This window comes from Pan paniscus, chromosome 2 (genome assembly GCF_029289425.2).
Source record: "Pan paniscus chromosome 2, NHGRI_mPanPan1-v2.0_pri, whole genome shotgun sequence".
NCBI classification, from domain to species: domain Eukaryota; kingdom Metazoa; phylum Chordata; class Mammalia; order Primates; family Hominidae; genus Pan; species Pan paniscus.
In genome coordinates this window covers 47,739,035-47,764,192 of record NC_085926.1, presented here as the reverse complement: position 1 = coordinate 47,764,192, position 25,158 = coordinate 47,739,035, and the positions used below count along the sequence as shown (strand labels likewise).

Genomic DNA, 25,158 nt, shown 5'->3' with positions numbered 1-25,158 from the left:
TTTTTTTTTTAAATTAAATTTTATTTATTTATTTATTTATTTATTTATTGAGACAGCGTCTCGCTCTGTATCCCAGGTTGGAATGCAGTGGTGCGATCTTGGCCCACCACAACCTCTGCCTCCTGGGTCCCGGTTCAAACACTTCTCCTGCCTCAGCCTCCTGAGTAGCTAGGATTACGGGCGCACACCACCACGCCGGCTAACTTTTTGTATTTTTATTAGAGATGGGGTTTCACCATGTTGGTGTTGGCCAGGCTGGTCTTGAACTCCTGACCTAGTGATCCGCCCACCTCGGCCTTCTAAAGTGCTGGGATTACAGGCGTGAGGCCACTGAGCCCGGCCCAGAATTAATTTTTATTAATTTTTTTTTTTTTTGAGACAGGGTCTCACTCTGTCTCCCAGGCTGGAGTGCAGTGGCATGATCTTGGCTCACTGCAACCCCCGTGTCCCGAGTTCAAGCGATTCTTCTGCCTCAGCCTCCTGAGTAGCTGGGACTACAGGTGCATGCCACCATGCCTGGCTAATTTTTGTACTTTTAGTAGAGACAGGGTTTCACCATGTTTGTTTGGTTGTTTTTTGAGACACAGTTTCACTCTTGTTGTCCAGGCTGGAGTGCAATGGCACTATCTTGGGTCACTGCAACCTCCACCTCTCAGGTTCAAGTGATTCTCCTGCCTCAGCCTCCTGTGTAGCTGGAATTACAGGCATGTGCCGCCACGCCCGGCTAATTTTGTATTTTTAGTAGAGACAGGGTTTCTCCATATTGCCAGGTTAGTCTCGAACTCCCGACCTCCGGTGATCTGCCTGCCTCGGCCTCCCAAAGTGCTGGGATTACAGGTGTGAGCCACTGCGCCCGGCCTGGGTTTCACCATATTGGCCAGGCTGTCTCGAACTCCTGACCTTGTGATCCGCCCGCCTTGGCCTCCCAAAGTGCTGGGATTACAGACATGAGCCACCGCGCCTGGCTGATTTTTTTTCGTTTTCTTTTTTATTAGAAACAGGATCTCACTCCACTGTTATCTGCCTGTAATCTCAGCACTTTGGGAGACCGAGGCGGGTGGATCACCTGAGGTTGGGAGTTTGAGACCAGCTTGGCCAACATGGTGAAACCCTGTCTCTACTAAAAATAAACAAAATTCCCCGGCCAGGCTCAGTGGCTCACACCTGTAATCCCAGCACTTTGGGAGGCTGAAGCGGGTGGATCACCTGAGGCTGGGAGTTTGAGACCAGCCTGACCAACATGGAGAAACCCCATCTCTACTAAAAATACAAAACTAGCTGGGTGTGGTGGCGGGCACCCGTAATCCCAGCTACTCGGGAGGCTGAGGCAGGAGAATCACTTGAACCCAAGAGGCAGAGGTTGCGGTGAGCCGAGATCACGCCATTGCACTCCAGCTTGGGCAACGAGAGCAAAACTCTGTCTCAGAAAAATAAACAAATAAACAAAATTAGCTGGGCGTAGTGGTACGTGCCTGTAGTCCCAGTTACTTGGGAGATTGAGGCACAAGAATCATTTGAACCCAGAAGGTGAAGGTTTTGCAGTGAGCCAAGATTGCACCATTGCACTGCAGTCTGGGCGACAGAGCCAGACTCTATCTCAAAAAGAAGAAACAGGATCTCACTCTGTCATCCAGGCTTGGGTGCAATGGTGCAATCATAACTCACTACAGCCTTGAACTCCTGGGCTCAAGGGATTATCTTGCCTCAGCCTCCCGAGTAGACAGGACTACAGACATACACGCTAGCTTTTTTTCTTTTCTTTTCTTTTTTTTTTGTAGAGATTGGGGTCTCATGTTAACCAGATAAACCAACACACCCAGCCTTTTTTTTTTTTTTTCTTTCAGACAGGGTCTCTTGCTCTGTCAGGCTGGAGTGCAGTTGTATGATTATGGCTCACTGTGGCCTCAACCTCCCAGGCTCAAGCAATCTTCTCACCTCAGCCTCCCGAGTAGCTGAGACCACAAGCGCATGCCACCACACCCAGCTAATTTATTGATTGATTTTTTGTAGAGATGAGGTTTTGCCTTGTTGCCCGGGCTGGCCCTGAACTCCTGGGCTCAAGTGATTCTCCTCCCTTGGTCTCCAAAAGTGCTGGGATTACAGGTGTGAGGCACCAAGCTTAGCTTTCCGGGATGTTTTTTAGCCCTTACTGTTTTTGTTTGTTTGTTTGTTTGAGACGGAGTCTCACTCTGTCGCCCAGGCTGGAGTGCAGTGGCGTGATCTCGGCTCACTGCAGGCTCCGCCTCCCGGGTTCACGCCATTCTCCTGCCTCAGCCTCCCGAGTAGCTGGGACTACAGGTGACTGCCACCATGCCCAGCTAATTTTCTTTTTGTATTTTTAGTAGAGATGGGGGTTTCACCATGTTAGCCAGGATGGTCTCGATCTCCTGACCTCGTGATCCGCCCACCTCGGCCTCCCAAAGTGCTGGGATTACAGGCATGAGCCACCGCACCCGGCCAGCCCTTACTGTTAAAAATGGTACTGCCAAAGGACCAACATTTAGGCTTTTAAAAAATCTGAATGAGCCCGGGTGCGGTAGCTCACACCTGTAATCCCAGCACTTTGAGAGGACGAGGTGGGAGGATCACTTGAGCCCAGGAGTTAGAGACTAGCCTGGGCAACACAGTGAGACCCTGTCTCTACAAGAAATAAGAAAAAAATCATCTGGACATGGTGGCATGCACCTGTAGTCTTAGCTACATGAGAGGGTGAGACGAGAAGATACTTTGAGCCCAGGAGGGAGAGGCTGCAGTGAACCATGATCTTGCCACTGCATTTAAGTGTGGGTGACAGAGCAAGACCTTGTCACACACACACATACACATACACACACACACACACAGGGCCAGGATTTCAAAACCAGCCTGGGCAACATAGTGAAACCTTGTCTCTACAAAAAATAAAAAATTAGCCAGGCGTGGTGGCATGCACCTTTGGTCTCAGCTACTCAGGAGACTGAGGTAGGAAGATCACCTGAGCTGAGGAAGGTCGAGTCTACAGTGAGCCACGATCATGCCACTGCACTCCAGCCTGGGTGACAGAGTAAGACACTGTCTCAAAACAAGAAAAAGAAATCTTACGCCGGGTGCAGTGGCCCATGCCTGTAACCCAGCATTTTGGGAGGCCGAGGTGGGCGGATCACAAGGTCAAGAGATTGAGAACATCCTGGCCAACATGGTGAAACCCCATCTCTACTAAAAATATGAAAATTAGCTGGGTGTGGTGGCATGCACCTGTAGTCCCAGCTACTCGGGAGGCTGAGGCAGGAGAATCGCTTGAACCTGGGAGGCAGAGGTTGCAGTGAGCCGAGATTGCCACTGCATTCCAGCCAGGTGACAGTTAGACTCTGAGGAAAAAAAAAAAAGAAATCTTAATATCTACCAGAGAGGACAGGCACAAAATCTGCAGTGGAAATCAATGTGATAACAGTCTTCCCAACAGTAATAGGGAGCAGAAGACAATAGAGCAGTTTTCAATTTGCTAAGGAGAAATAACTGTCAACTAATAATTCCATACCCAGCGAAACTGTTTTTCTTTTTTTTTTTTTTTTCTTTTTTATTGATCATTCTTGGGTGTTTCTCGCAGAGGGGGATTTGGCAGGGTCACAGGACAATAGTGGAGGGAAGGTCAGCAGATAAACAAGTGAACAAAGTTCTCTGGTTTTCCTAGGCAGAGGACCCTGCGGCCTTCCGCAGTGTTTGTGTCCCTGGGTACTTGAGATTAGGGAGTGGTGATGACTCTTAACGAACATGCTGCCTTCAAGCATCTTTTTAACAAAGCACATCTTGCACCGCCCTTAATCCATTCAACCCTGAGTGGATACAGCACATGTTTCAGAGAGCACAGGGTTGGGGGTAAGGTCACAGATCAACAGGATCCCAAGGCAGAAGAATTTTTCTTAGTACAGAACAAAATGAAAAGTCTCCCATGTCTACCTCTTTCTACACAGACACGGCAACCATCCGATTTCTCAATCTTTTCCCCACCTTTCCCCCCTTTCTATTCCACAAAACCGCCATTGTCCTCATGGCCCGTTCTCAATGAGCTGTTGAGTACACCTCCCAGATGGGGTGGTGGCCGGGCAGAGGAGCTCCTCACTTCCCAGTAGGGGCGGCCGGGCAGAAGCGCCCCTCACCTCCCGGACGGGGCGGCTGGCCGGGCGGGGGGCTGACCCCCCCCCCACCTCCCTCCCAGACGGGGCGGCTGGCCGGGCGGGGGGCTGACCCCCCCCCACCTCCCTCCCGGACGGGGCGGCTGGCCGGGCGGGGGGCTGACCCCCCACCTCCCTCCCGGACAGGGCGGCTGGCCGGGCAGAGGGGCTCCTCACTTCCCAGTAGGGGCGGCCGGGCAGAGGTGCCCCTCACTTCCCCGACGGGGCGGCTGGCCCGGCGGAGGGCTGACCCCCCCACCTCCCTCCCAGACGGGGCGGCTGGCCGGGCAGAGGGGCTCCTCACTTCCCAGTAGGGGCGGCCGGGCAGAGGTGCCCCTCACCTCCCGGACAGGGCGGCTGGCCGGGCGGGGGGCTGACCCCCCCACCTCCCTCCCGGACGGGGCGGCTGGCCGGGCGGGGGGCTGACCCCCCCACCTCCCTCCCGGACGGGGCGGCTGGCCGGGCGGGGGGCTGACCCCCCCACCTCCCTCCCGGACGGGGCAGCTGGCCGGGCAGAGGGGCTCCTCACTTCCCAGTAGGGGCGGCCGGGCAGAGGCGCCCCTCACCTCCCGGACGGGGTGGCTGGCCAGGCGGGGGGCTAACCCCCCCACCTCCCTCCCGGACGGGGCGGCTGGCCGGGCAGAGGGGCTCCTCACTTCCCAGTAGGGGCGGCCGGGCAGAGGCGCCCCCCCACCTCCTGGACAGGGCGGCTGGCCAGGCGGGGGGCTGACCCCCCCACCTCCCTCCCGGACGGGGCGGCTGGCCGGGCAGAGGGGCTCCTCACTTCCCAGTAGGGGCGGCCAGGCAGAGGCACCCCTCGCCTCCCGGACGGGGCAGCTGGCCAGGCGGTGGGCTGACCCCCCCACCTCCCTCCTGGACGAGGCGGCTGGCCGGGCAGAGGGGCTCCTCACTTCCCGGTAGGGGCGGCCGGGCAGAGGCGCCCCTCACCTCCCGGATGGGGCGGCTGGCCGGGCGGGGGGCTGACCCCCCCACCTCCCTCCCAGACGAGGAGGGAGGACACTCCTCACTTCTCAGACGGGGTGGCTGCCGGGCGGAGGGGCTCCTCACTTCTCAGACGGGGCGGTTGCCAGGCAGAGGGTCTCCTCACTTCTCAGACAGGGCGGCCGGGCAGAGACGCTCCTCACATCCCGGACGGGGCGGCAGGGCAGAGGTGCTCCCCACATCTCAGACGATGGGCGGCCGGGCAGAGACGCTCCTCACTTCCCAGATGTGATGGCGGCCGGGAAGAGGCGCTCCTCACTTCCTAGATGGGATGGTGGCCGGGCAGAGGCGCTCCTCACTTTCCAGACTGGGCAGCCAGGCAGAGGGGCTCCTCACATCCCAGACGATGGGTGGTCAGGCGGAGACGCTCCTCACTTCCCAGACGGGGTGGCTGCCAGGCAGAGGCTGCAATCTCGGCACTTAGGGAGGCCAAGGCAGGCGGCTGGGAGGTGGTTGTAGTGAGCCGAGATCACGCCACTGCACTCCAGCCTGGGCGCCATTGAGCACTGAGTTAACGAGACTCCGTCTGCAATCCCGGCACCTCGGGAGGCCGAGGCTGGCGGATCACTCGCGGTTAGGAGCTGGAGACCAGCCCAGCCGACACATCGAAACCCCGTCTCCAACAAAAAAATACGAAAACCAGTCAGGCGTGGCGGCGCGCGCCTGCAATCGCAGGCACTCGGCAGGCTGAGGCAGGAGAATCGGGCAGGGAGGTTGCAGTGAGCTGAGATGGCAGCAGTACCGTCCAGCTTCGGCTCGGCATCAGAGGGAGACCGTGGAAAGAGGGGAGGGGGGAGAGGGGGGAGGGGGGAGGGGAGAGGGGAGAGGGGAGAGGGAGCTCTATCTACCACACAGTCTTGGGTGCCGAAACTGTTTTTCTAGAGTGGGAAAAAGAGAGAGATTTTTGGTTATATAATACATAAGAGATGGTTCCACTAAAGAATATACTTTGCAGCCAGGCTTGGTGGCTCATGCTTGTAATCCCAGCACTCTGGGAGGCCGAGGCAGGTGGATTGCCTGAGCTCAGTTCAAGCCCAGCCTGGCCAACATGGTGAAACCCCATCTCTACTAAAAATACAAAAAATTAGCCGGGCGTGGTGGTGGGCGCCTGTAGTCTCACCTACTCAGGAGGATGAGGCAGCAGAACGGCTTGACCCCAGGAGGTGGAGGTTGCAGTGAGCCAACATCGTGCCACTGCACTGCACTCCAGCCTGGGTGACACAGCGAGACTCCATCTCAAAAAAGAAAAAGAAAGAAAGAAAGAAAGAAAAAAGAATATACTTTGCGGGAAGAAAAATTAATGAAGTAGAAAGGAATAGGATATAATAAACAGCACCATTCACTGATATTAGTAAAATATATTGCAAAATTTCAATTTACTACTTACTATTCAAATAACTTTTTGTGCAAAAATAAAAGATGGAACTAAAATCTTAGGTAAAAATAAAAGAGAATATGTCTGTTGGAATGCTTTAGGCAACAAGGAACAGAAAACCTGACTCAAAACTGGCTTAATTGACTGGGTGCAGTGGCTCACACCTGTAATCCCAGCCCTTTGGGAGGCCGAGGCGGGTTGATCACCTGAGGTCAGGAGTTCATGGTGAAACCTCGTCTCTACTAAAAATACAAAAATTAGCCGGGCATGGTGGTGCATGCCTGTAATCCCAGCTACTGAGGCTGAGGCAAGAGAATCGCTTGAACCCGGGAGGCAGAGATTGCAGTGTGCTGAGATCGTGCCATTGCACTACAGCCTGGGTGACAGAGCAGGACAAAATCTCACAAAACAAAAAACAAACAAAAAAACAAAGCAAAACAAACAAAAACAAAAAAACTGGCTTAAAGTACAAGGAAATGTATTATCTCATATAACAGGAAGCCCTTAGGTAGGTAGGACACAACTCGTGGTAGATTGATTCAATGGCTCACTGTGTCATTAACATGAACTGCTTTCCATCATTCGAGTAGGCCTTATCCTCGGGTTTCTTGCAAGAGGGCTTCAGCAGTTCTCATAAAATCTCTAGAGTCTCTTCATGCTTCACTGGCCACAACTGGATCCCATTTTGTAACTATATTTCTGGCAATGGAAATAGAATCAACCCTTAGGGCAATCATGCCTGCTTGTGATTCAGGAGGAAGAATCAGGTCTTATTTAGGAGGAAACTAAAGACACTCAATAATTCAGGATTTTGTTAGAGAAAATTGTATTAAAATTTTGTGTATAAAACAAATATCAGTGTAACTTTTTTTTTTTTTTGAGACGGAGTCTGGCTCTGTTGCCCCGCTGGAGTGCAGTGGCGCGATTGTGGCTCACTGCAACCTCCGCTTCCAAGGTTGTAGTGATTCTCCTGCCTCAGCCCCCCGAGTAGCTGGGATTACAGGAGCCCGCCAGCACGTCTGGCTAATTTTTGTATTTTTTGCAGAGACGGGGCTTCACCATGTTGGCCAGGCAGGTCCTGAACGCCTGACCTCAAGTGATCCACACATCTCAGTCTCCCAAAGTGCTGGGATTACAGGCATGAGCCACCGCACCTGGCCCAGTGTAACTATTAAAAGAATAGGCTGGGCTGGGCACGGTGGCTCATGCCTGTAATCCCAGCACTGTGGGAGGCAGAGGCGGGCAGATCATGAGGTCAGGAGGTCGAGACCATCCTGGCTAACACAGTGAAACCCCGCCTCTACTAAAAATACAAAAAATTAGCCGGGCGTGGTGGCGGGCGCCTGTAGTCCCAGCTACTCGGGAGGCTGAGGCAGGAGAATGGCGTGAACCCGGGAGGCGGAGCTTGCAGTGAACCGAGATTGCGCCACTGCACTCCAGCCTGGGCGACACAGCGAGACTCCATCTCAAAAACAAACAAACAAACAAAAAGACCATCCTGGCTAACATGGTGAAACCCCGTCTCTACTAAAAACACAAAAAAATTAGCCGGGCGTGGTGACCGGCGCCTGTAGTCCCAGCTACTCGGGAGGCTGAGGCAAGAGAATGGCGTGAGCCCGGGAGGCGGAGCTTGCAGTGAGCCGCGATCGTGCCACTGCACTCCAGCCTGAGTGACAGAGCAAGACTCCGTCTCAAAAAAAAAAAAAAAAAAAAAAGGCTGGGCATGGTAGCTCACGCCTGTGATCCCAGCACTTTGGGAGGCTGAGGCGGGTGGATCACGAGGTCAGGAAATCGAGACCATCCTGGTTAACACAGTGAAACTCCGTCTCTACTAAAAATACAAAAAATTAGCCGGGCGTGGTGGCGGGCACCTGTAGTCCCAGCTACTTGGGAGGCTGAGGCAGGAGAATGGCGTGAACCCGGGAGGCAGAGCTTGCAGTGAGCCGAGATCGCGCCACTGCACTCCAGCCTGAGTGACAGAGCGAGACTCCGTCTCAAAAAAAAAAAAAAAAAAAAAAAGAACAGGCTGGGCGTGGTAGCTCACGCCTATAATCCCAGCACTTTGGGAGGCCAAGGTGGGCGGATCACGAGGTCAGGAGATCGAGACCATCTTAGCTAACACGGTGAAACCCTGTCTCTACTAAAAATACAAAAAATTAGCCGGGCATGGTGGCGGGCGCCTGTAGTCCCAGCTACTCAGGAGGCTGAGGCAGGAGAATGGCGTGAACCTGGGAGGCGGAGCTTGCAGTGAACCGAGATTGTACCACTGCATTCCAGCCTGGGCAACAGAGCGAGACTCCGTCTCAAAAAAAAAAAAAAAGAAAAAGAATTGAGGTGCCCAGGCGCGGTGACTCATGCCTGTAATCCCAGCTTTGGGAGGACGAGGCGGGCGGATCATGAGATCAGGAGTTCCAGACCAGCCTGACCAACATGGTGAAACCCCGTGTCTACTAACAATACAAAAATTAGCCCAGCATGGTGGCACATGCCTGTAATCCCAGCTACTCTGGAGGCTGAGGCAGGAGAATCACTTGAAACCGGGAAGCAGAGGTTGCAGTGAGCCGAGATCGCACCACTGCACTCCGGCCTGGGTGACACAGCAAGACTCAAAAAAAAAAAAAAAAAAAAGAGTAGAGGCTGGACGTGGTGGCTCACGCCTATAATCCCAGCACTATGGGAGGCCGAGGTGGGTGGATCACTTGAGGTCAGGAGTTCCGGACAAGCCTGGCCAACATGGTGGAAAAAAAATAAAAAAGAAAAAGAAAAAGAAAAAACATGGTAAACAAAAAAAAAAGTTTATGACAGCAATGCATCAAAACATATCTATTATCATAATGGACAAACAAGGTTTAAACATGGGTGCTTATTCTGCTCACAACACATAAACCAGTGACAAGTAAGCCAGTCCCTTTCACATTGGATCTTTGAGTGGAAAATGTAATTTTTCTCTTGTTTTTTTTTTGAGATGGAGTCTTGCTCTGTCGCCCAGCTTGAGTGCAGTGGAGAGATCTCGGCTCACTGCAAGCTCCGCCTACCGGGTTCACGCCATTCTCCTGCCTCAGCCTCCTGTGTAGCTGGGACTACAGGCGCCCGCCACCAGGCCCGGCTAATTTTTTTGTATTTTTAGTAGAGACGGGGTTTCACCGTGTTATCCAGGATGGTCTCAATCTCCTGACCTCGTGATCCGCCCGCCTCGGCCTCCCAAAGTGCTGGGACTACAGGCATAAGCCACCAAGCCCGGCCGGAAAATGTAATTTTTCTACTAGGCACTAGAGGTCAGCAGCGTATTAATTTCCCCACAGGGCTCCAGTACTTCTGTCATAATGTCAGCCAATCACCAACCTGTTTCTTTCTTTCTTTTTTTTTCTTTTTTGAGATGGAGTCTCCCTTTGTTGCCAGGCTGGAGTGCAGTGGCGTAATCCTGGCTCACTGCAACCTCCGCCTCCCGGGTTCAAGTGATTCTCCTGCCTCAGCCTCCTGAGTAGCTGAGATTACAGGCATGTGCCACCACGCCCGGCTAATTTTTGTATTTTTAGTAGAGGCTGGGTTTCACAATGTTGGCCACCACACCCGGCCGCTTTTTGGTTTTGTTTTTGTTTTTTTTTGAGACGGAGTCTCGCTCTGTCGCCCAGGCTGGAGTGCAGTGGCGCGATCTCGGCTCACTGCAAGCTCTGCCTCCCGGGTTCACTCCATTCTCCTGCCTCAGCCGCCTGAGTAGCTGGGACTACAGGAACCTGCCACCACTCCTGGCTAATTTTTTGTATTTTTTAGTAGAGATGGGGTTTCACCGTGTTAGCCAGGATGGTCGCCATGTCGTGACTTCCTGATCCGTCCGCCTAGGCCTCCCAAAGTGCTGGGATTACAGGCGTGGCGCCATCTTGACTCACTGCAACCTCCGCTTCCCGGGTTCAAGCGATTCTCTTGCCTCAGTCTCCCAAGTAGCTGGGATTATAGGCATGCGCCACCACGCCCGGGTAATTTTGTATTTATTTAGAGACGGAGTTTTGCTCTTGTTGCCCAGGCTGGAGTGCAATGGTGTGATCTCGGCTCACTGCAACCTTCACCTCCTGGGTTCAAGTGATTCTCCTGCCTCAGTCTCGCGAGTACCTGAGACTACAGGCATGCACCGCGACGCCCGGCTAATTTTGTATTTTTAGTAGAGATGGCGTTTCTCCATGTTGGTCAGGCTAGTCTTGAACTCCTGACCTCAGGTGATCTGCCTGCCTCAGCCTCCCAAAGTGCTGGGATTACAGGCGTGAGCCACAGCGCCTGGCATCGCTTCAGTTCTTTCCCACTCTTTTATTGTCCTTTATTTTTAACTCTACTACTCTGTCCCTCTTTTTAACTCTACTAATATGGCTCTACTCTTAGTGGTTCACCAAAATTAAACACGCATCATTAATTTGTCAAAGATTAATTAGTGTTCATCTTTTTTTTTTTTTTTTCAGAAGGAGTCTCGCTCTGTAGCGCAGGGTAGAGTGCACTGGTGCGATCTCGGCTCACTGCAACCTCCACCTCCAGGGTTAAAGTGATTCTCCTGCCTCAGTCTCCTGAGCAGCTGAGATTACAGGCACACGCCACCACACCCGGCTAATTTTTTTGTATTTTTAGTAGAGACGGGGTTTCACCATGTTGGTCAGTCTGGTCTCGAACTCCTGACGTCGTGATCCACCTGCCTTAACCTCCCAGAGTGGTGGGATTACAGGCGTGAGCCACTGCGCCTGGCCTATATGTTTTTATTTTGCCATTATTATTATTATTATTATTATTATTATTATTATTATTATTATTATTTGAGATGGAGTCTCACTCTGTCACCCAGGCTGAAGTGTAGTGGTACGATCTTAGCTCACTGTAACCTTCCTCTCCCCGGTTCAAGTGATTCTCAATTCTTCAAGCCCACCACAATGCTCCACTAATTTTTCTTTTTTTTGAGACAGGCTGGTCTCGAACCCCATCTCTAGTAAAAGTACAAAAAGTAGCCAGTCATGGTGGTACACACTTGTGATCTTAGCTATGCGAAGGCTGTGTCACGAGAATTGCTTGATCCTAGGAAGTAGAGGTGGCAGTGAGGAATTTTTTGAGACAGATTCTCGCTCTATCACCTAGGCTGGAGTGCAGTGGTGTGATCTCGGCTCACTGCAACCTCCACCTCCTGGGTTCAAGCGATTCTCCCACCTCAGCCTCCCAGGTAGCTGGGACTACAGGTGCCCGCCACCACACCCAGCTAATTTTTTGTATTTTTAGTAGAGATGGGGTTTCACCATGTTAGCCAGGATGGTCTCGATCTCCTGACCTCGTGATGCGCCCGCCTCAGCCTCCCAAAGTGCTGGGATTACAGGAGTGAGCCACCGCGCCCGGCCATGCCTGGCTAATTCTTTTTATTTTTATTTTTTTATTTTGTTGTTTTTGAGACGGAGTCTCGCTCTGTTGCACAGGCTAGAGTGCAATGGCACGATCTCGGCTCACTGCAACCTCCGCCTCCCGGGTTCAAGCTATTCTCATGTCTCAGCCTCCCGAGGAGCTGGGATTACAGGCGCCCACCACTGCGCCCGGCTAATTTTTGTATTTTTAGTAGAGACAGGGTTTCACCATGTAGGTCAAGTTGGTCTCGAACTCCCGACCTCAGGTGGTCCGCCCGCCTTGGCCTCCCAAAGTGCTGGGATTACAGGCATGAGCCACCACGCCCAGCTGGCTAATTCTTAAAAAATTATTTGTAGAGACAGGGTTTCACTATGGTGCCCAGGCTGGTCTCAAACTCATGGTCTCAAGTGATCCTCCTGCCTAAACCTCCGAGAGTGCTGGGATTATAGGGATGAGCCACCGTGCCCTTTTTGCCAACTCTTTTTGTAAATAAAGTTTTATTGGAACCCATCCATGTTCATTCATGTACATATCATCTGTGGCTGCTTTTGAACTTTCATGGCAGAGTTGAGTAGTTCCAACGGAGAGCATCGGGACCTTTGCAGAAAACGTTTGCTAAGCCTAGTCTTTGTTATGTTTTCCTTTTTTTTTTTTTTTGAGATGGAGTCTTACTCTGTTGCCAGGCTGGAGTACAGTGGTGCGAACTTGGCTCACTGCAACCTCCGCCTCCCGGGTTCAAGCAATTCTCCTGCCCCAGCCTCCCAAGTAGCTGGGACTACAGGCGCGCGCCACCACGCCCAGCTAATTTTTATATTTTTAGTAGAGACAGGGTTTCACCACATTGGCCTGGATAGTCTCGATCTCTTGACCTCATGATCCGCCCGTCTCGGCCTCCCAAAGTGCTGGGATTATAGGTATGAGCCACTGCGCCCAGCCTTTTTTTTTTTCTTCCCCTCTTTTTTTGAGATGAAGTTTCACTTTTGTTTCCCAGGCTGGAATGCAATGGCACGATCTCAGCTCACTACAACCTCCGCCTCGCAGGTTCAAGCAATTCTCCTGCCACAGCCTCCCAAGTAGCTGGGGATTACAGGCATGTGCCACCAGGCCCAGCTAATTTTGTACTTTTAGTAGAGGTGGGGTTTCACCATGTTGGCCAGGCTGGTCTCGAACTCCTGACCTAAGATGATCCACCCACCTAAGCCTCCCAAAGTACTGGGATTACAGGCATGGGCCACCGCACCTGGCCTTTCCTATGTTTTTGAGAAACCTTTTTGGTAAACTTACCATAAACTGAGAAAGCTAATGTCTGTAATGGCTGGTAAATGGTCATGCAGTTTCTGTTTTTTTTTTTTTTTTTTTCCTGAGACAGAGTCTCCTTCTGTCCCCAGGCTGGAGTGCAGTGGTATGATCTCAGCTCACTATAACCTCTGCCTCCTGGGTTCAAGCAATTCTCCTGCCTCAGCCTCCTAAGGAGCTGGGACTACAGGCATGTGCCACCACATGCAGGTAACCTTTTTTGTAGAGATGGGGTTTTTCCATGTTGTCTAGGCTGGTCTCCACCTCCTGACCTCAACTGATACACCCTCCTTGGCCTCCCAAAGTGCTGGGATTACAGGCATGAGCCATTGCACTGGCCTGATGCTTTAATTTTAGACAGGGATCTTGCCACACTGGCCAAGCTGGACTTGAAATCCTGGGCTCAAGCAATCCTCCTGACTCAGCCACCATGGCCAGCTCCTAGAGTTCTTTTCTTTTGAGGTAAAATTTACATGCAGTAAAATCCACAACTCTTGCATATCATTCCATAAGTTGGTATGGAGACACCTGTGTAATACAAATCTGTATCAAACTGCAGCTTATTATCATCACCCCAGAAAGTTCTCTCATGCCCCTTCACTTCCCCAGAGGCAACCACACTTCAGTTTAACCTATTCTGTAACTCCATGTATATTGAATCATACACTATACATTGGGTATATATATATAGTTACCCATATAACTTGGGTAAGACTCCCCAGTGTTGCATGTATCAAGTTTATTCCATTGGGTTATTGATTAATTGGTCAGCTGAGTTACTGGTCTTTTCATTACTGAGTTGTAAGAGCTCTTTCTATACTCTAGAAACAAGTTTCTTTTTTTTTTGAGATGGAGTTTCGTTCGTCCACCCAGGCTGGCGTGCAGTGGCGAGATCTTGGCTTACTGCAACATCCACCTTCCGGTTTCAAGCCATTCTCTTGCCTTAGCCTCCCAAGTAGCTGGGATTACAGATGCCTGCCACCACACCCGGCTAATTTTTGTATTTTTAGTAGAGATGGAGTTTCACCAGGTTGGCCAGGCTGGTCTCGAACTCCTGACCTCATGATCCGCCTGTCTCAGCCTCCCAAAGTGCTGGGATTACAGGCGTGAGCCACTACACCCGGCCACAAGTTTCTTATAAAATTTATGACTTACCCTAGCTGGGCACGGTGGTTCGCACCTGTAATTCCAGCAATTTGGGAGGCTGAGGCAGGCAGATCACTTGAGGCCAGGAGTTTTTGATCAGCCTGGCCAACACAGCGAAACCCCATCTCTATTGAAAATACAAAAATAAACTGGGCGTAGTTGGCACATGCCTCTAATCCCAGCTATTCAGGAGGTTGAGTCATGAGAATTGCTTGAACCTAGGAAGTGGAGGTTGTGGAGGTTGCAGTGAGCTGGGATTGTCCCACTGCACTCCAGCCTGGGTGACAGAGCAAGACTGTGTCTAAAAAAAAAAAAAAAAGAAAGTAAAAGCTGGGCACAGTGGTTTATGCCTGTAATTGCAGCACATTGGGAGGTTGAGGCAGGTGGGTCACCTGAGGTCAGGAGTTTGAGAACAGCCTGACCAACATGGTGAAACCCTGTCTTTACTAAATACAAAACATTAGCTGGGAGTGGTGATGGGCATCTGTAATCCCAGCGACTTTGGAGGCTGAGGCAGGAGAATTGCTTGAACTTAGGAGACAGAGGTTGCAGTGAGCTGAGATTGTGCCACTGCACTCCAGCCTGAGCAACAAGAGTGAAACTCTGTCTCAAAAAAAAAAAAAAAAGCTAAAGCCAGGCGCGGTGGCTAAAGCCTGTAATCCCAGCACTTTGGGAGGCCAAGGCGGGCAGATCATGAGGTCAGGAGTTCGAGACCAGCCTGACCAAAATGGTGAAACCCCGTCTCTGCTAAAAATACAAAAATTAGCCGGGCATGGTGGCAGGTGCCTGTAATCCCAGCTTCTCGGGAGACTGAGGAAGAAGAATTGCTTGAACCTGGGAGGCAGAGGTTGTAGTGAGCTGAGATCACATCACTGTACCTGTGCAACAGAGCGAGATTCTGTCTCAAAATAAATAAATAAATAAATAAATAAGCCGAAAAGAAAAAGAGGCTGGACACGGTAGCTCATGCCTGTAATCCCAGCACTTTGGGAGGCCGAGGTGAATGGATCACCTGAGGTCAGGAGTTTGAGACCTGCCTGGCCAACATGGTGAAACCCTATGTCTACTAAAAATACAAAAATTAGCCGGGTGTGGTGGTGGGCACCTGTAATCCCAGCTACTTGGGAGGCTGAGGCAGGAGAATCGTTTGAACCTGGGAGGCGGAGGTTGCAGTGAGTGGAGATCCTGCCACTGCACTCCAGTCTTGGCAACAAGAGCAAAACTCCATCTCAAAAAAAAAAAAAAAAAAAAAAAAAAAGAAAGAAAAGAAAAAGAAAAGATTTATAACTTACAATTATTTTCTCTTTTTTTTTTTTTCCCTTGAGACAGGGTCTCACTCTGCCACTCATCACTCATGCTGGAGTGCAGAGGCACAATCATGGCCCACTGCATTCTGAACCGTACAAATATTTTCTGTTATCCTATGAGTTGTCCTTTTATTTTCTTGTGGGTGCCCTGTGAAGCACAACATTTTACGTTTTGATAAAATAGAATTTCTCTATTTTTCTGTTGTTTACATTTTTTTTTCTTTTTGAGACTGACATGCACCACCACATCTGGCCAATTTTTGTATTTTTAGTAGAGATGGGGTTTCACCATGTTGACCAGGCTGGTCTCAAACTCTGGACCTCAGGTGATCCACCTGCCTTGGCCTCCCAAAATGCTGGAATTACAGGCATGAGTCACCACATCTATTTTCTTTAGTTTGATGCTTTGACATCTTGGGACCTTGCTGATTCTGGAGGGACTGCCCCCACCCGGGTTAGTCAACTCCTAGAAATAGTAAAAGACTTGCCAGTAAAAGCCAGGCGTGGTGGCTCATGCCTGTAATCCCAGCACTTTGGGAGGCCGAGGCGGGCAGATCACGAGGTCAGGAGATGGAGACCATCCTGGCTAACACGGTGAAACCCCGTCTCTAGTAAAAAATAAAAAATAATTAGCCAGGCGCGGTGGCAGGCGCCTGTAGTCCCAGGTACTCGGAAGGCTGAGGCGGGAGAATGGCATGAACCCAGGAGGCAGAGCTTGCAGTGAGCCGAGATTGCGCCACTGCACTCCAGTCTGGGCAACAGAGCGAGACTCTGTCTCAAAAAAAAAAAAAAAAAAAAAAAAAGACTTGCCAGTAAGTATGCCTTTTATATGTAAACCAACCAATCCAGAGCCCAAACCCCCAACCACTATCCTCCTGCCCTAACTACCCTGGGGACAGGTAGGAGATGACTAGGGAAAGCCCCTATGCCCCAGGGCATGCTGAAATTATTCTAACTTGCCTATCTAGGACCCTGGAGGCGACTCATGCCTGTAATCTCAGGAATTTGAGAGGCCAAGGCATGCAAATTGTTTTAGCCCAGAAGTTGGAAACCATTCTGGGCAATACGGCAAAACCCCATCTGCCTCTACTAAAAATACAAAAATTAGCAGGGTGTGGTGGCACAAGCCTGTAGTCCCAGCTACTCTGGAGGCTGAGGTGGGAGGACTGCTTGAGTCCAGGAGGTTGAAGCTGCAGTGAGATGTGATAGAGCCACATACTCCAGCCTGGGTGACAGACGGAGACCCTGCCTAAAAAAACAAAACAAAAACTAGGACATCCTGGCCGGGCACAGTGGCTCATGCCTGTAATCCCAGCAGTTTGGGAGGCTGAGGCGGGTGGATCATCTGAGGTCAGGAGTTCCAGACCAGCCTGACCAACATGGGGGAAACCCCGTCTCTACTAAAAAAAAAAAAAAAAAAAAATTAGCCGGGTGTGGTGGCACATGCCTGTGATCCCAGCTACTGGGGAGGCTGAGACAGGAGAATCACTTGAACCCGGGAGGCGGAGGTTGCGGTGAGCCCAGATCGCACCATTGCACTCCAGCCTGGGCAACAAGAGTGAAACTCTGTCTCAAAAAAAGAAAAAAAAAGAAAAAAAAATTAGCCAGGCATGGTGGTGTGCACCTGTAATCCCAGCTATCCTGGAGGCTGAGGCAGGAGAATCACTTGAACCCGGGAGGTGGAGGCTGCAGTAAGCCGAGATAGCACCTTTGCACTCCAGCCTGGCAACAGATGGAGACTCCATGTCAAAAAGAACAACAACAAAAAAACCCAGATAATATGAATAGATCTATAACAAGAGATTGAATTAATAGGCCAGGTGTGGTGGTTCACGCCTGTAATCCCCACACTTTGGGAGGCTGAGGTGGGCAGATCACCTGAGGTAGGATTTCGAGACCAGCCTGGCCAACATGGCGAAACCCTGTCTCTTCTAAAAATACAAAAATTAGCCAGGCATGGTGGTGTGTGCCTGCCGTCCTAGCTACTTGGGAGGCTGAGGGAGGAGGGCTGCTTGAATCCAGGAGGTGGAGGTTGCAGTGAACCGAGATTGCACCAGTGCACTCCAGCCTGGGCGACAGAGTGAGACTCTGTCTCAAAAAAAAAAAAAAAAAAAAAAAGATTAAATTAATAATAAAAAACCTACCCACAAGGAAAAGCCTAGTCTAGCTGGCTTTACCACTTAATTCTACCAAATGTTTGCAAAATTAATACCAATTATTCACAAACTCTTCAAAAACAGGAACGAATTCATTTATGAGCCAGTATCACCCTAATACCAAAAAACAGAAAAATAAATTCCAACAGAAATACAGGTTGGGTGCCTTGGCTCAAGACTGTAATCCCAGCACTTTGGGAGGCTGAGGTGGGAAGATCACTTGAGCCCAGGAGTTTGAGACTAGCCTGGGCAACATAGTGACACCTTGTCTCTACAAATAATTTAAAAATTAGCCAGGTGTGGCCGGGTGCACGTGGCTCACGCCTGTAATCCCAGCACTTTGGGAGGCTGAGGTGGGCAGATCACAAGGTCAGGAATCGAGACCATCCTGGTTAACATGGTGAAACCCATCTCTACTAAAAATACAAAAAGTTAGCTGGGCATGGTGGCAGGCGCCTGCAGTACCAGCTACTGGGGAGGCTGAGGCAAGAGAATGGCATGAACCCAGGAGGCGGAGCTTGCAGTGAGCCGAGACCGCGCCACTGCATTCCAGCCTGGGAGACAGAGCGAGACTCTGTCTCAAAAAAAAAAAAAAATTGCTGAGCGTGGTAGTGCATACCTCTGGTCCTAGCCACGTGGGAGGCTGAGGACTCACCCCGCCAGATTGTCTGTTTCTACTTGAGTAACTTTTTTTTTTTTGAAACAGTTTCGCTTTGGTTGCCCAGGTTGGATTGCAATGGTGCGATCTGGGCTCCCTGCAACCTCTGCCTCCCAGGTTCAAGTGATTCTCCCGTTTCACACTCCCAAGTAGGTAGGATTATAGGCATGTGCCATCACGCCCGGCTAATTTTGTATTTTTAGTACAGACGGGGTTTCACTATGTTGGTCAGACTGGTCTCGAACGCCTAACCTGAGTTGATGCACCCACCTTGCCTCCCAAAGTGGCATGAGTCACTGTGCCTGGCCACGTGTGTGTGTGTGTGTGTGTGTGTGTGTGTGTGTGTGTGTCAGAGTCTTGCTTTGTTTGTTGCCCAGGCTGGAGTGCAGTGGCACCATCTCTGCTCACTGCAACCTCCATCTCCTGGGTTCAACTGATTCTCCTTCCTCAGGCTCCTGAGTAGCTGGGATTACAGGCGCCTGCTACCATGCCCAGCTAATTTTTGTATTTTTAGTAGAGATGGGGATTCACCATGTTGGCCATGCTGGTCTCAAATTCCTGACCTCAGGAGGCTGAGGCAGGTCAATCACCTGAGGTTAGGAGTTCAAGACCAGCCTGGCCAACATGGTTAAAACCCATCTCTACTAAAAATACAAAAATTAGCTGGGCATGGTGGCAGGTGCCTGTAATCTCAGCTACCCAGGAGGCTAAGGCATGAGAATCGCTTGAACCTGGGAGGCAGAGGTTGCAGTGAGCTGGGATCGCGCCACTCCACTCCAGCCTGGGTGACAAGAGTGAAACTCCATCTCAAAAAAAAAAAAAAAAAAGCTGGACATGATGGCTCAAGCCTCTAATCCTAGCACCTTGGGATGCCAAGGCGGGTGGATCACAAGGTCAGGAGTTCGAGACCAGCCTGGCCAACATGGTGAAACCCTGTCTCTACTAAAAATACAAAAGTGGGCCAGGAGCGGTGGCTCATGCTTGTAATCCCAGCACTTTGGGAGGCAGAGGCAGGCGGATCATGAGGTCAAAAGATCAAGACCATCCTGGCTAACATGGTGAAACCCTGTCTCTACTAAAAATACAAAAACAAAATTAGCTGGGCGCAGTGGCAGGCGCCTGTGGTCCCAGCTACTTGGGAGGGTGAGGCGGGAGAATGGCATGAACCTGGGAGGCAGAGCTTGCAGTGAGCCGAGATTGCGCCACTGCACTCCAGCCTGGGCGACAGAGCGAGACTCCGTCTAAAAAAAAATAATAATAAATAAATAAAAATACAAATACAAAAGGTAGCTGGGCATGGTGGTGGGCACCTGTAGTCTAAACTACTTGGGAGGCTGAGGCACGATAATTGCTTAAACGTGGGATGTGAAGGCTGCAGTGAGCCGAGATGGTGCCACTGCATTCCAGCCTGGGCGACATAAGCAGACTCCGTTTCAAAAAAGAAAAAGAAAAAGAAAATAAAAGGACTACCTGCAGCTGATTGTGGCCACCATATTATGTATTTAGACTTCAACAGATTTATTTTTTGGATATGTCTCCCTTTGTTACCCAAGCTGGAGTGCAGTGGCGCTATCATGGCTCACTGCAGGCTGGAGCTCCCAGGCTCAAGCAGTCTTCCCAAGTATCTGGGACCACAGGCATGTGCCACCACACCTGGTGGCTAATTTTTGTATTTTTTGTAGAGATGGGTTTTCAGTATGATGCCCATGTTGGTCTGGAGCTGCTGGGCTCAAAGGATCCACCCATCTCAACCTCCATAAATGCTGGGATTACAGACATAAGCCACAGCGCATGGCCAAGAGTGACTTTTTTTGTTTTTTGATGTGAAGTCTTGCTCTGTCACCCAGGCTGGAGTGCAATGGCACGATCTTGGCTCACTGCAACCTTTGCCTCCCGGGTTCAAGCAATTCTCTGGCCTCAGCTTCCCGAGTAGCTGGAATTATAGGCGCCCACCACCATGCCCGGCTAATTTTTGTATTTTATATTTCTATTTTTTGAGACGGAGTCTCACTCTGTCTCCCAGGCTGGAGTGCAGTGGCATGATGGCGGTTCACTGCAACCTCCGTCTCCTGGGTTCAAGTGATTCTCCTGCCTCAGCCTCCCAAGTAGCTGGGATTATAGACACGTACCACTATGCCTGGCTAATTTTTGTATTTTTAGTTGAGATGGGTTTTCACCATTTTGGCCATGCTGGTCTCAAACTCCTGACATCGTGATCTGCCCACCTCTGCTTCCCAAAGTGTTGGGATTACAGGTGTGAGCCACCATGCCCGGCCAATTTTTGTATTTTTAGAGATGGGGTTTCACCATGTGGGCCAGGCTGGTCTTGAACTCCTGACCTCAAGGGAACCACCTGCCTCGGCCTCCCAAAGTGCTGGGATTACAGGAGTGAGCCACTGCACCCAGCCAACAGTGACATTTTTATCTTTCCTAATCCCCTATCATCCCTTCTCAATTCAGTCCTAAAGTCATTAGATTGCAGAGAGCAAGGCATGTTTAAGCATATTAAGGGTGGCCTAGCATGGGATGTTGGGAAGGTTGGTTGGAGAGTGCCTACGTAGGAGGGTAACTCAGCATGGAGACTGGGTATCTTTGGAGAACTAAGAAAACAAATAAACATATTGAGAATAATGGCAGCCAAATCTCTCACTGTGAGAGAAAAATTTACAAATATGTATTTAGCCAAGTTTGGAATGGTCTGAGTTTGTGTGACAAAAATAAGTGGAAAGTTTGATGAGGAAATGAATTATTTATATACTTTTTTTTTTGAGTGGGAGTCTCGCTCTGTTGCCCAGGCTAGAGTGCAGTGGCCTGATCTCGGCTTACTGCAGCCTTTGCCTCCGGGGTTCAAGCGACTCTTCGATTCTCCTGTCTCAGTCTCCCAAGTAGCTGGGATTACAGGTGCATGCCACCATGCCTGGGTAATTTTTATATATTTTTTGAGACGGAGTCTTGCTGTGTTGCCCAGGCTGGAGTGCAGTGGCGCAATCTCAGCTCACTGCAACCTCCACCTCCCAGATTCAAGCAACTCTTCCTGCCTCACCCTACCAAGTAGCTGGGATTACAGGTGCCTGTCACCATGCCTGGCTAATTTTTTTGTATTTTTTAGTAGAGATGGGGTTTCGCCATGTTGGCCAGGATGGTCTTGAACTCCTGACCTTGGGTGATCAGCCCGCCTCGGCCTCCCAAAATGCTGGGATTACAGGCCTGAGCCACTGCGCTTGGCCTAATTTTTGTATTTTTGTAGAGAGAGGGTTTCACCATGTTGGTCAGGCTGGTCTTGAACTCCTGACCTCAGGTGATCAACCTGCCTCAGTGTCTCAAAGTGCTGGGATTACAGGCGTGAGCCACAGTGCCTGGCCACTTTTTAAAAAAAATATACTTTCTTTCTTTTGAGATGGAGTTTTTGCTCTTTGTTGGCCAGGCTGGAGTGCAATGGCGTGATCTTGGCTCACTGCAACCTCCACCTTCCGGGTTCCAGCCATTCTCCTGCCTCAGCCTCCGAGTAGCTAGGATTATAGGGATGCACCACCACACCTGGTTAATTTTGTATTTTTAGTAGAGATGGGGTTTCTCCATGTTGGTCAGGCTGGTCTTTAACTCCTGACCTCAGGTAATCCGCCTGCCTCAGCCTCCCAAAGTGCTGGGATTACAGGCATGGGCCACCACACCAGGCCTTAATATACTTTCTTTTTTTTTTTTTTTTTTGAGACAGAGTCTCGCTCTGTCACCCAGGCTACAGTGCAGTGGTGTGAGCTCAGCTCATTGCAAGCTCCGCCTCCCAGGTTCATGCCATTCTCCTGCCTCAGACTCCCGAGTAGCTGGGACTACAGGTGCCCGCCACCACGCCCGGCTAATTTTTTGTATTTTTAGTAGAGACAGGGTTTCACCGTGTTAGCCAGGATGGTCTCGATCTCCTGACCTCATGATCTGCCTGCCTTGGCCTCCCAAAGTGTTGGGATTACGGGTGTGAGCCACTGCGCCCGGCCAATATACTTTCAAAATACCTCCACAAAGGGATCAATTGAGCCTAGAAGTGGAGGTTGCAGTGAACCATGATCACACCACTGCACTCCAGCTTGGGTGACAAAGCAAGACTTTATCTCAAAAAACCCCCAAAAAGCAAAAAAACAAAATACCTCCATAGAAAATAGTGATTAATTACACAGGCAAAAAGAATAACTTCGCAGTAGAGAAACCTGGATGATACTCTGTCATCAATGTAACAGGAGAAATGAAATTATGCATCACCTGATAGAATGCAATGCAAAGAACACAAAGAACAAACATCAGACCAACTTAAATTGAGGGTCATTCTACAAAATAAATGCCTTGTAATCTTCATAGGTATCAATGTTGTTAAGGTTTAAGGACTAAGGAACTGTTCCATATTGAAGGAGATGAAACTTTATTAAATGCAAAGTGTGATTTTGAACTGGAAACTTTTGCTATAAAGGACTTCATGGTGCAATAGGAAAAACCTGAATGGGGTCTGGGGATGGCATCAGTGTTAATTTCCTGGTATAAATGATTGTATTGTGATTATGTAAGAGAATATATAGACTATACTTGTTTGTAGAAAATACACATTAAACTTTTTGATAGTGATGGGTATTATGTCAGCAACTTACTCTTAGATGATTCAGGAAAAGTTCTTTGTATTATATTTGCAACTTTTCTGTTAAATCTGAGAAAGTTTCAAATTAAAAACTTTTTTTTTCAGACGAGTTTGGCTCTGTCGCCTAGGCTGGAGTGCAGTGGCGTGATCTCAGCTCACTGCAATCTCCACCTCCTCCTGGGTTCAAGCAATTCTCCTGCCTCAGCCTCCCGAGTAGCTGGGATTACAGGCATGCACCACCACACCTGGCCAATTTTTGTAGTTTTAGTAGAGACGGGGTTTCACCATGTTGGCCAGGGTGGTCTGGAACTCCTGACCTCGTGATCAGTCTGCCTTGGCCTCCCAAAGTGTTGGGATTACAGGCGTGAGCTATCTCGCCTGGCCCTCCTGATCACATTCTATTAACTTTTTTAAAAATATATTTTACTGTCCGTGACACAGCCCTCAGGAGATCCTGAAAACATGTACACACCCTCATTTTTAAAAGATCTCAGAAACTTACCAGCAGTTAGTCACGTTCTCACAAGCAATTAGTTACTTGCTTCTCTGCGATCATATTGTATTATGTTCACAACTCCATTATGGCCAGTCATACTTTTTATGTTTCTGAAACAGGGTTTCGCTCTGTCGCCCAGGCTGAAGTGTAGTGAGTGGCGCGATTATAGCTCACTGCAGCCTCCATCTCCCCAGCTCAAGGGATCCTCCCACCTCATCCCTCCAAGAGGCTAGGACCACAGGCTTGCAACACAACGCTGGCTGATTTTTGTATTTTTTGTAGAGACGGGGACGGGTGTGGTGGTCTAGAGCTCCTGGGCTCAATTGATCCTCCCGCCTCAGCCTCCCAAAGTGCTCCGCGCCCGGCCAATCATACCTTGTTAATAATTTAAAAATTTTCGGCTTCTATGTGGGCCATTCATTAACTCATCAAGTATTTACTGTACATCTGTTCCTTGTCTCAGGTGTTCAGGATACACCTGTGAACAAGTTAAGATTAGGTTCTCATGTAATTTATGTGGAAGGTAAATGAGAAACTAGAAACGCCGGGTCGTGGTGAGCGCTATGCAGAAAGTGTATGGGTGTGAACAGTTGTTCAAGATTGTTAAGATCTGACAACTACTTTCTGAAGTCCTTTGAAGCAGTGAATCTGAATGCGTCTCGTAAGTGCAAATCAGAAGGGAAGACCTGCTGAGGTCTCGGAAGAGCCAGTGCAAGGGCCCCTGGGGCAGGAATGAGCCGCTGTGGCTGGACCCCTGAGGGAGTGGAAGGTCTGTGAAGCCGAAAAGCCTAGGCGTGGGAGTCCCAGATGGCTGTTCACAAATGCCGCCGGGCCGCTGGGGGTGGAGGGTCTGAGGGAAAGCGGGGCCCGGCGCAGTCCCAGTCCGGGTGCAGGGCCCTCGGCCAGCACTCGATACCCTAGACAGGCTTTCCCTTCGGCACTTCTCGCACCAGGCCTTTTCCCTCCAGCGGAGGCAGGCTATGACACATAACCCACCTGCGGTTGTTGACCGCATAATGATTCGACGTCGGTAGCAAGGGAAGAGCAAGGCTCAAAAACCGGCGCTCATTAGGGCAGAATGCAGCCTACGGAGGATGGCGGAAGAGGCGGCTGAGGCCGCAGGACGTGCTATTCCAAGGCACGCCCGCACGAGTGCTGCGCATGCGCGTGCGCTGGCTCGCGACAGATACAGTGCCAGTTCCCAGATGGGGCGGGGCCGGGCGTCCGCGCCGGAAGAGGGTTGGCTGGGCGGGGCCGGGAAGCGGCAGTGGCGGCTACGCGCGCGGGGGTGCGCGCGGGAACGACCGGGAAACACCGCGAGGGCCGGGGTGGGCCAGGCTGTGGGGACGACGGGCTGCGACGATGGCCGCAGCGGCAGGCGGCGGCGGGCCGGGGACAGCGGTAGGCGCCACGGGCTCGGGGATTGCGGCGGCAGCCGCAGGCCTAGCTGTTTATCGACGGAAGGATGGGGGCCCGGCCACCAAGTTTTGGGAGAGCCCGGAGACGGTGTCCCAGCTGGATTCGGTGCGGGTCTGGCTGGGCAAGCACTACAAGAAGGTGGGTTCGCGCGCCCGTGGGGGCCGGGAGAC

The 25,158-nt window shown here is 50.7% G+C and overlaps 1 protein-coding gene and 1 long non-coding RNA gene across 3 annotated transcripts in view; one reads left to right on the top strand and one right to left on the bottom strand.

The window, feature by feature from the left end:
* Positions 1 to 23,944: 23,944 nt before the first annotated feature.
* On the bottom strand, positions 23,945 to 24,698 carry LOC134729894 (uncharacterized). The gene is made up of 2 exons (XR_010111426.1): positions 24,566 to 24,698; positions 23,945 to 24,047 (listed from the first exon to the last, which is right to left on the bottom strand). It is a non-coding gene; the product is annotated as an uncharacterized LOC134729894 (long non-coding RNA).
* A 137-nt stretch (positions 24,699 to 24,835) lies between these two features.
* SMARCC1 (SWI/SNF related, matrix associated, actin dependent regulator of chromatin subfamily c member 1) overlaps positions 24,836 to 25,158 on the top strand; it is a 195,208-nt gene continuing 194,885 nt past the window's right edge. The window contains exon 1 of one of the 2 annotated variants that reach the window (XM_008971765.7): positions 24,836 to 25,126. In XM_008971765.7, coding sequence (XP_008970013.2) covers positions 24,932 to 25,126 — 195 coding nt within the window. In that variant the 5' untranslated portion in view covers positions 24,836 to 24,931. The remainder of the gene's footprint in view (positions 25,127 to 25,158) is intronic. The other variant, XM_034956331.3, reaches the window with a different exon arrangement.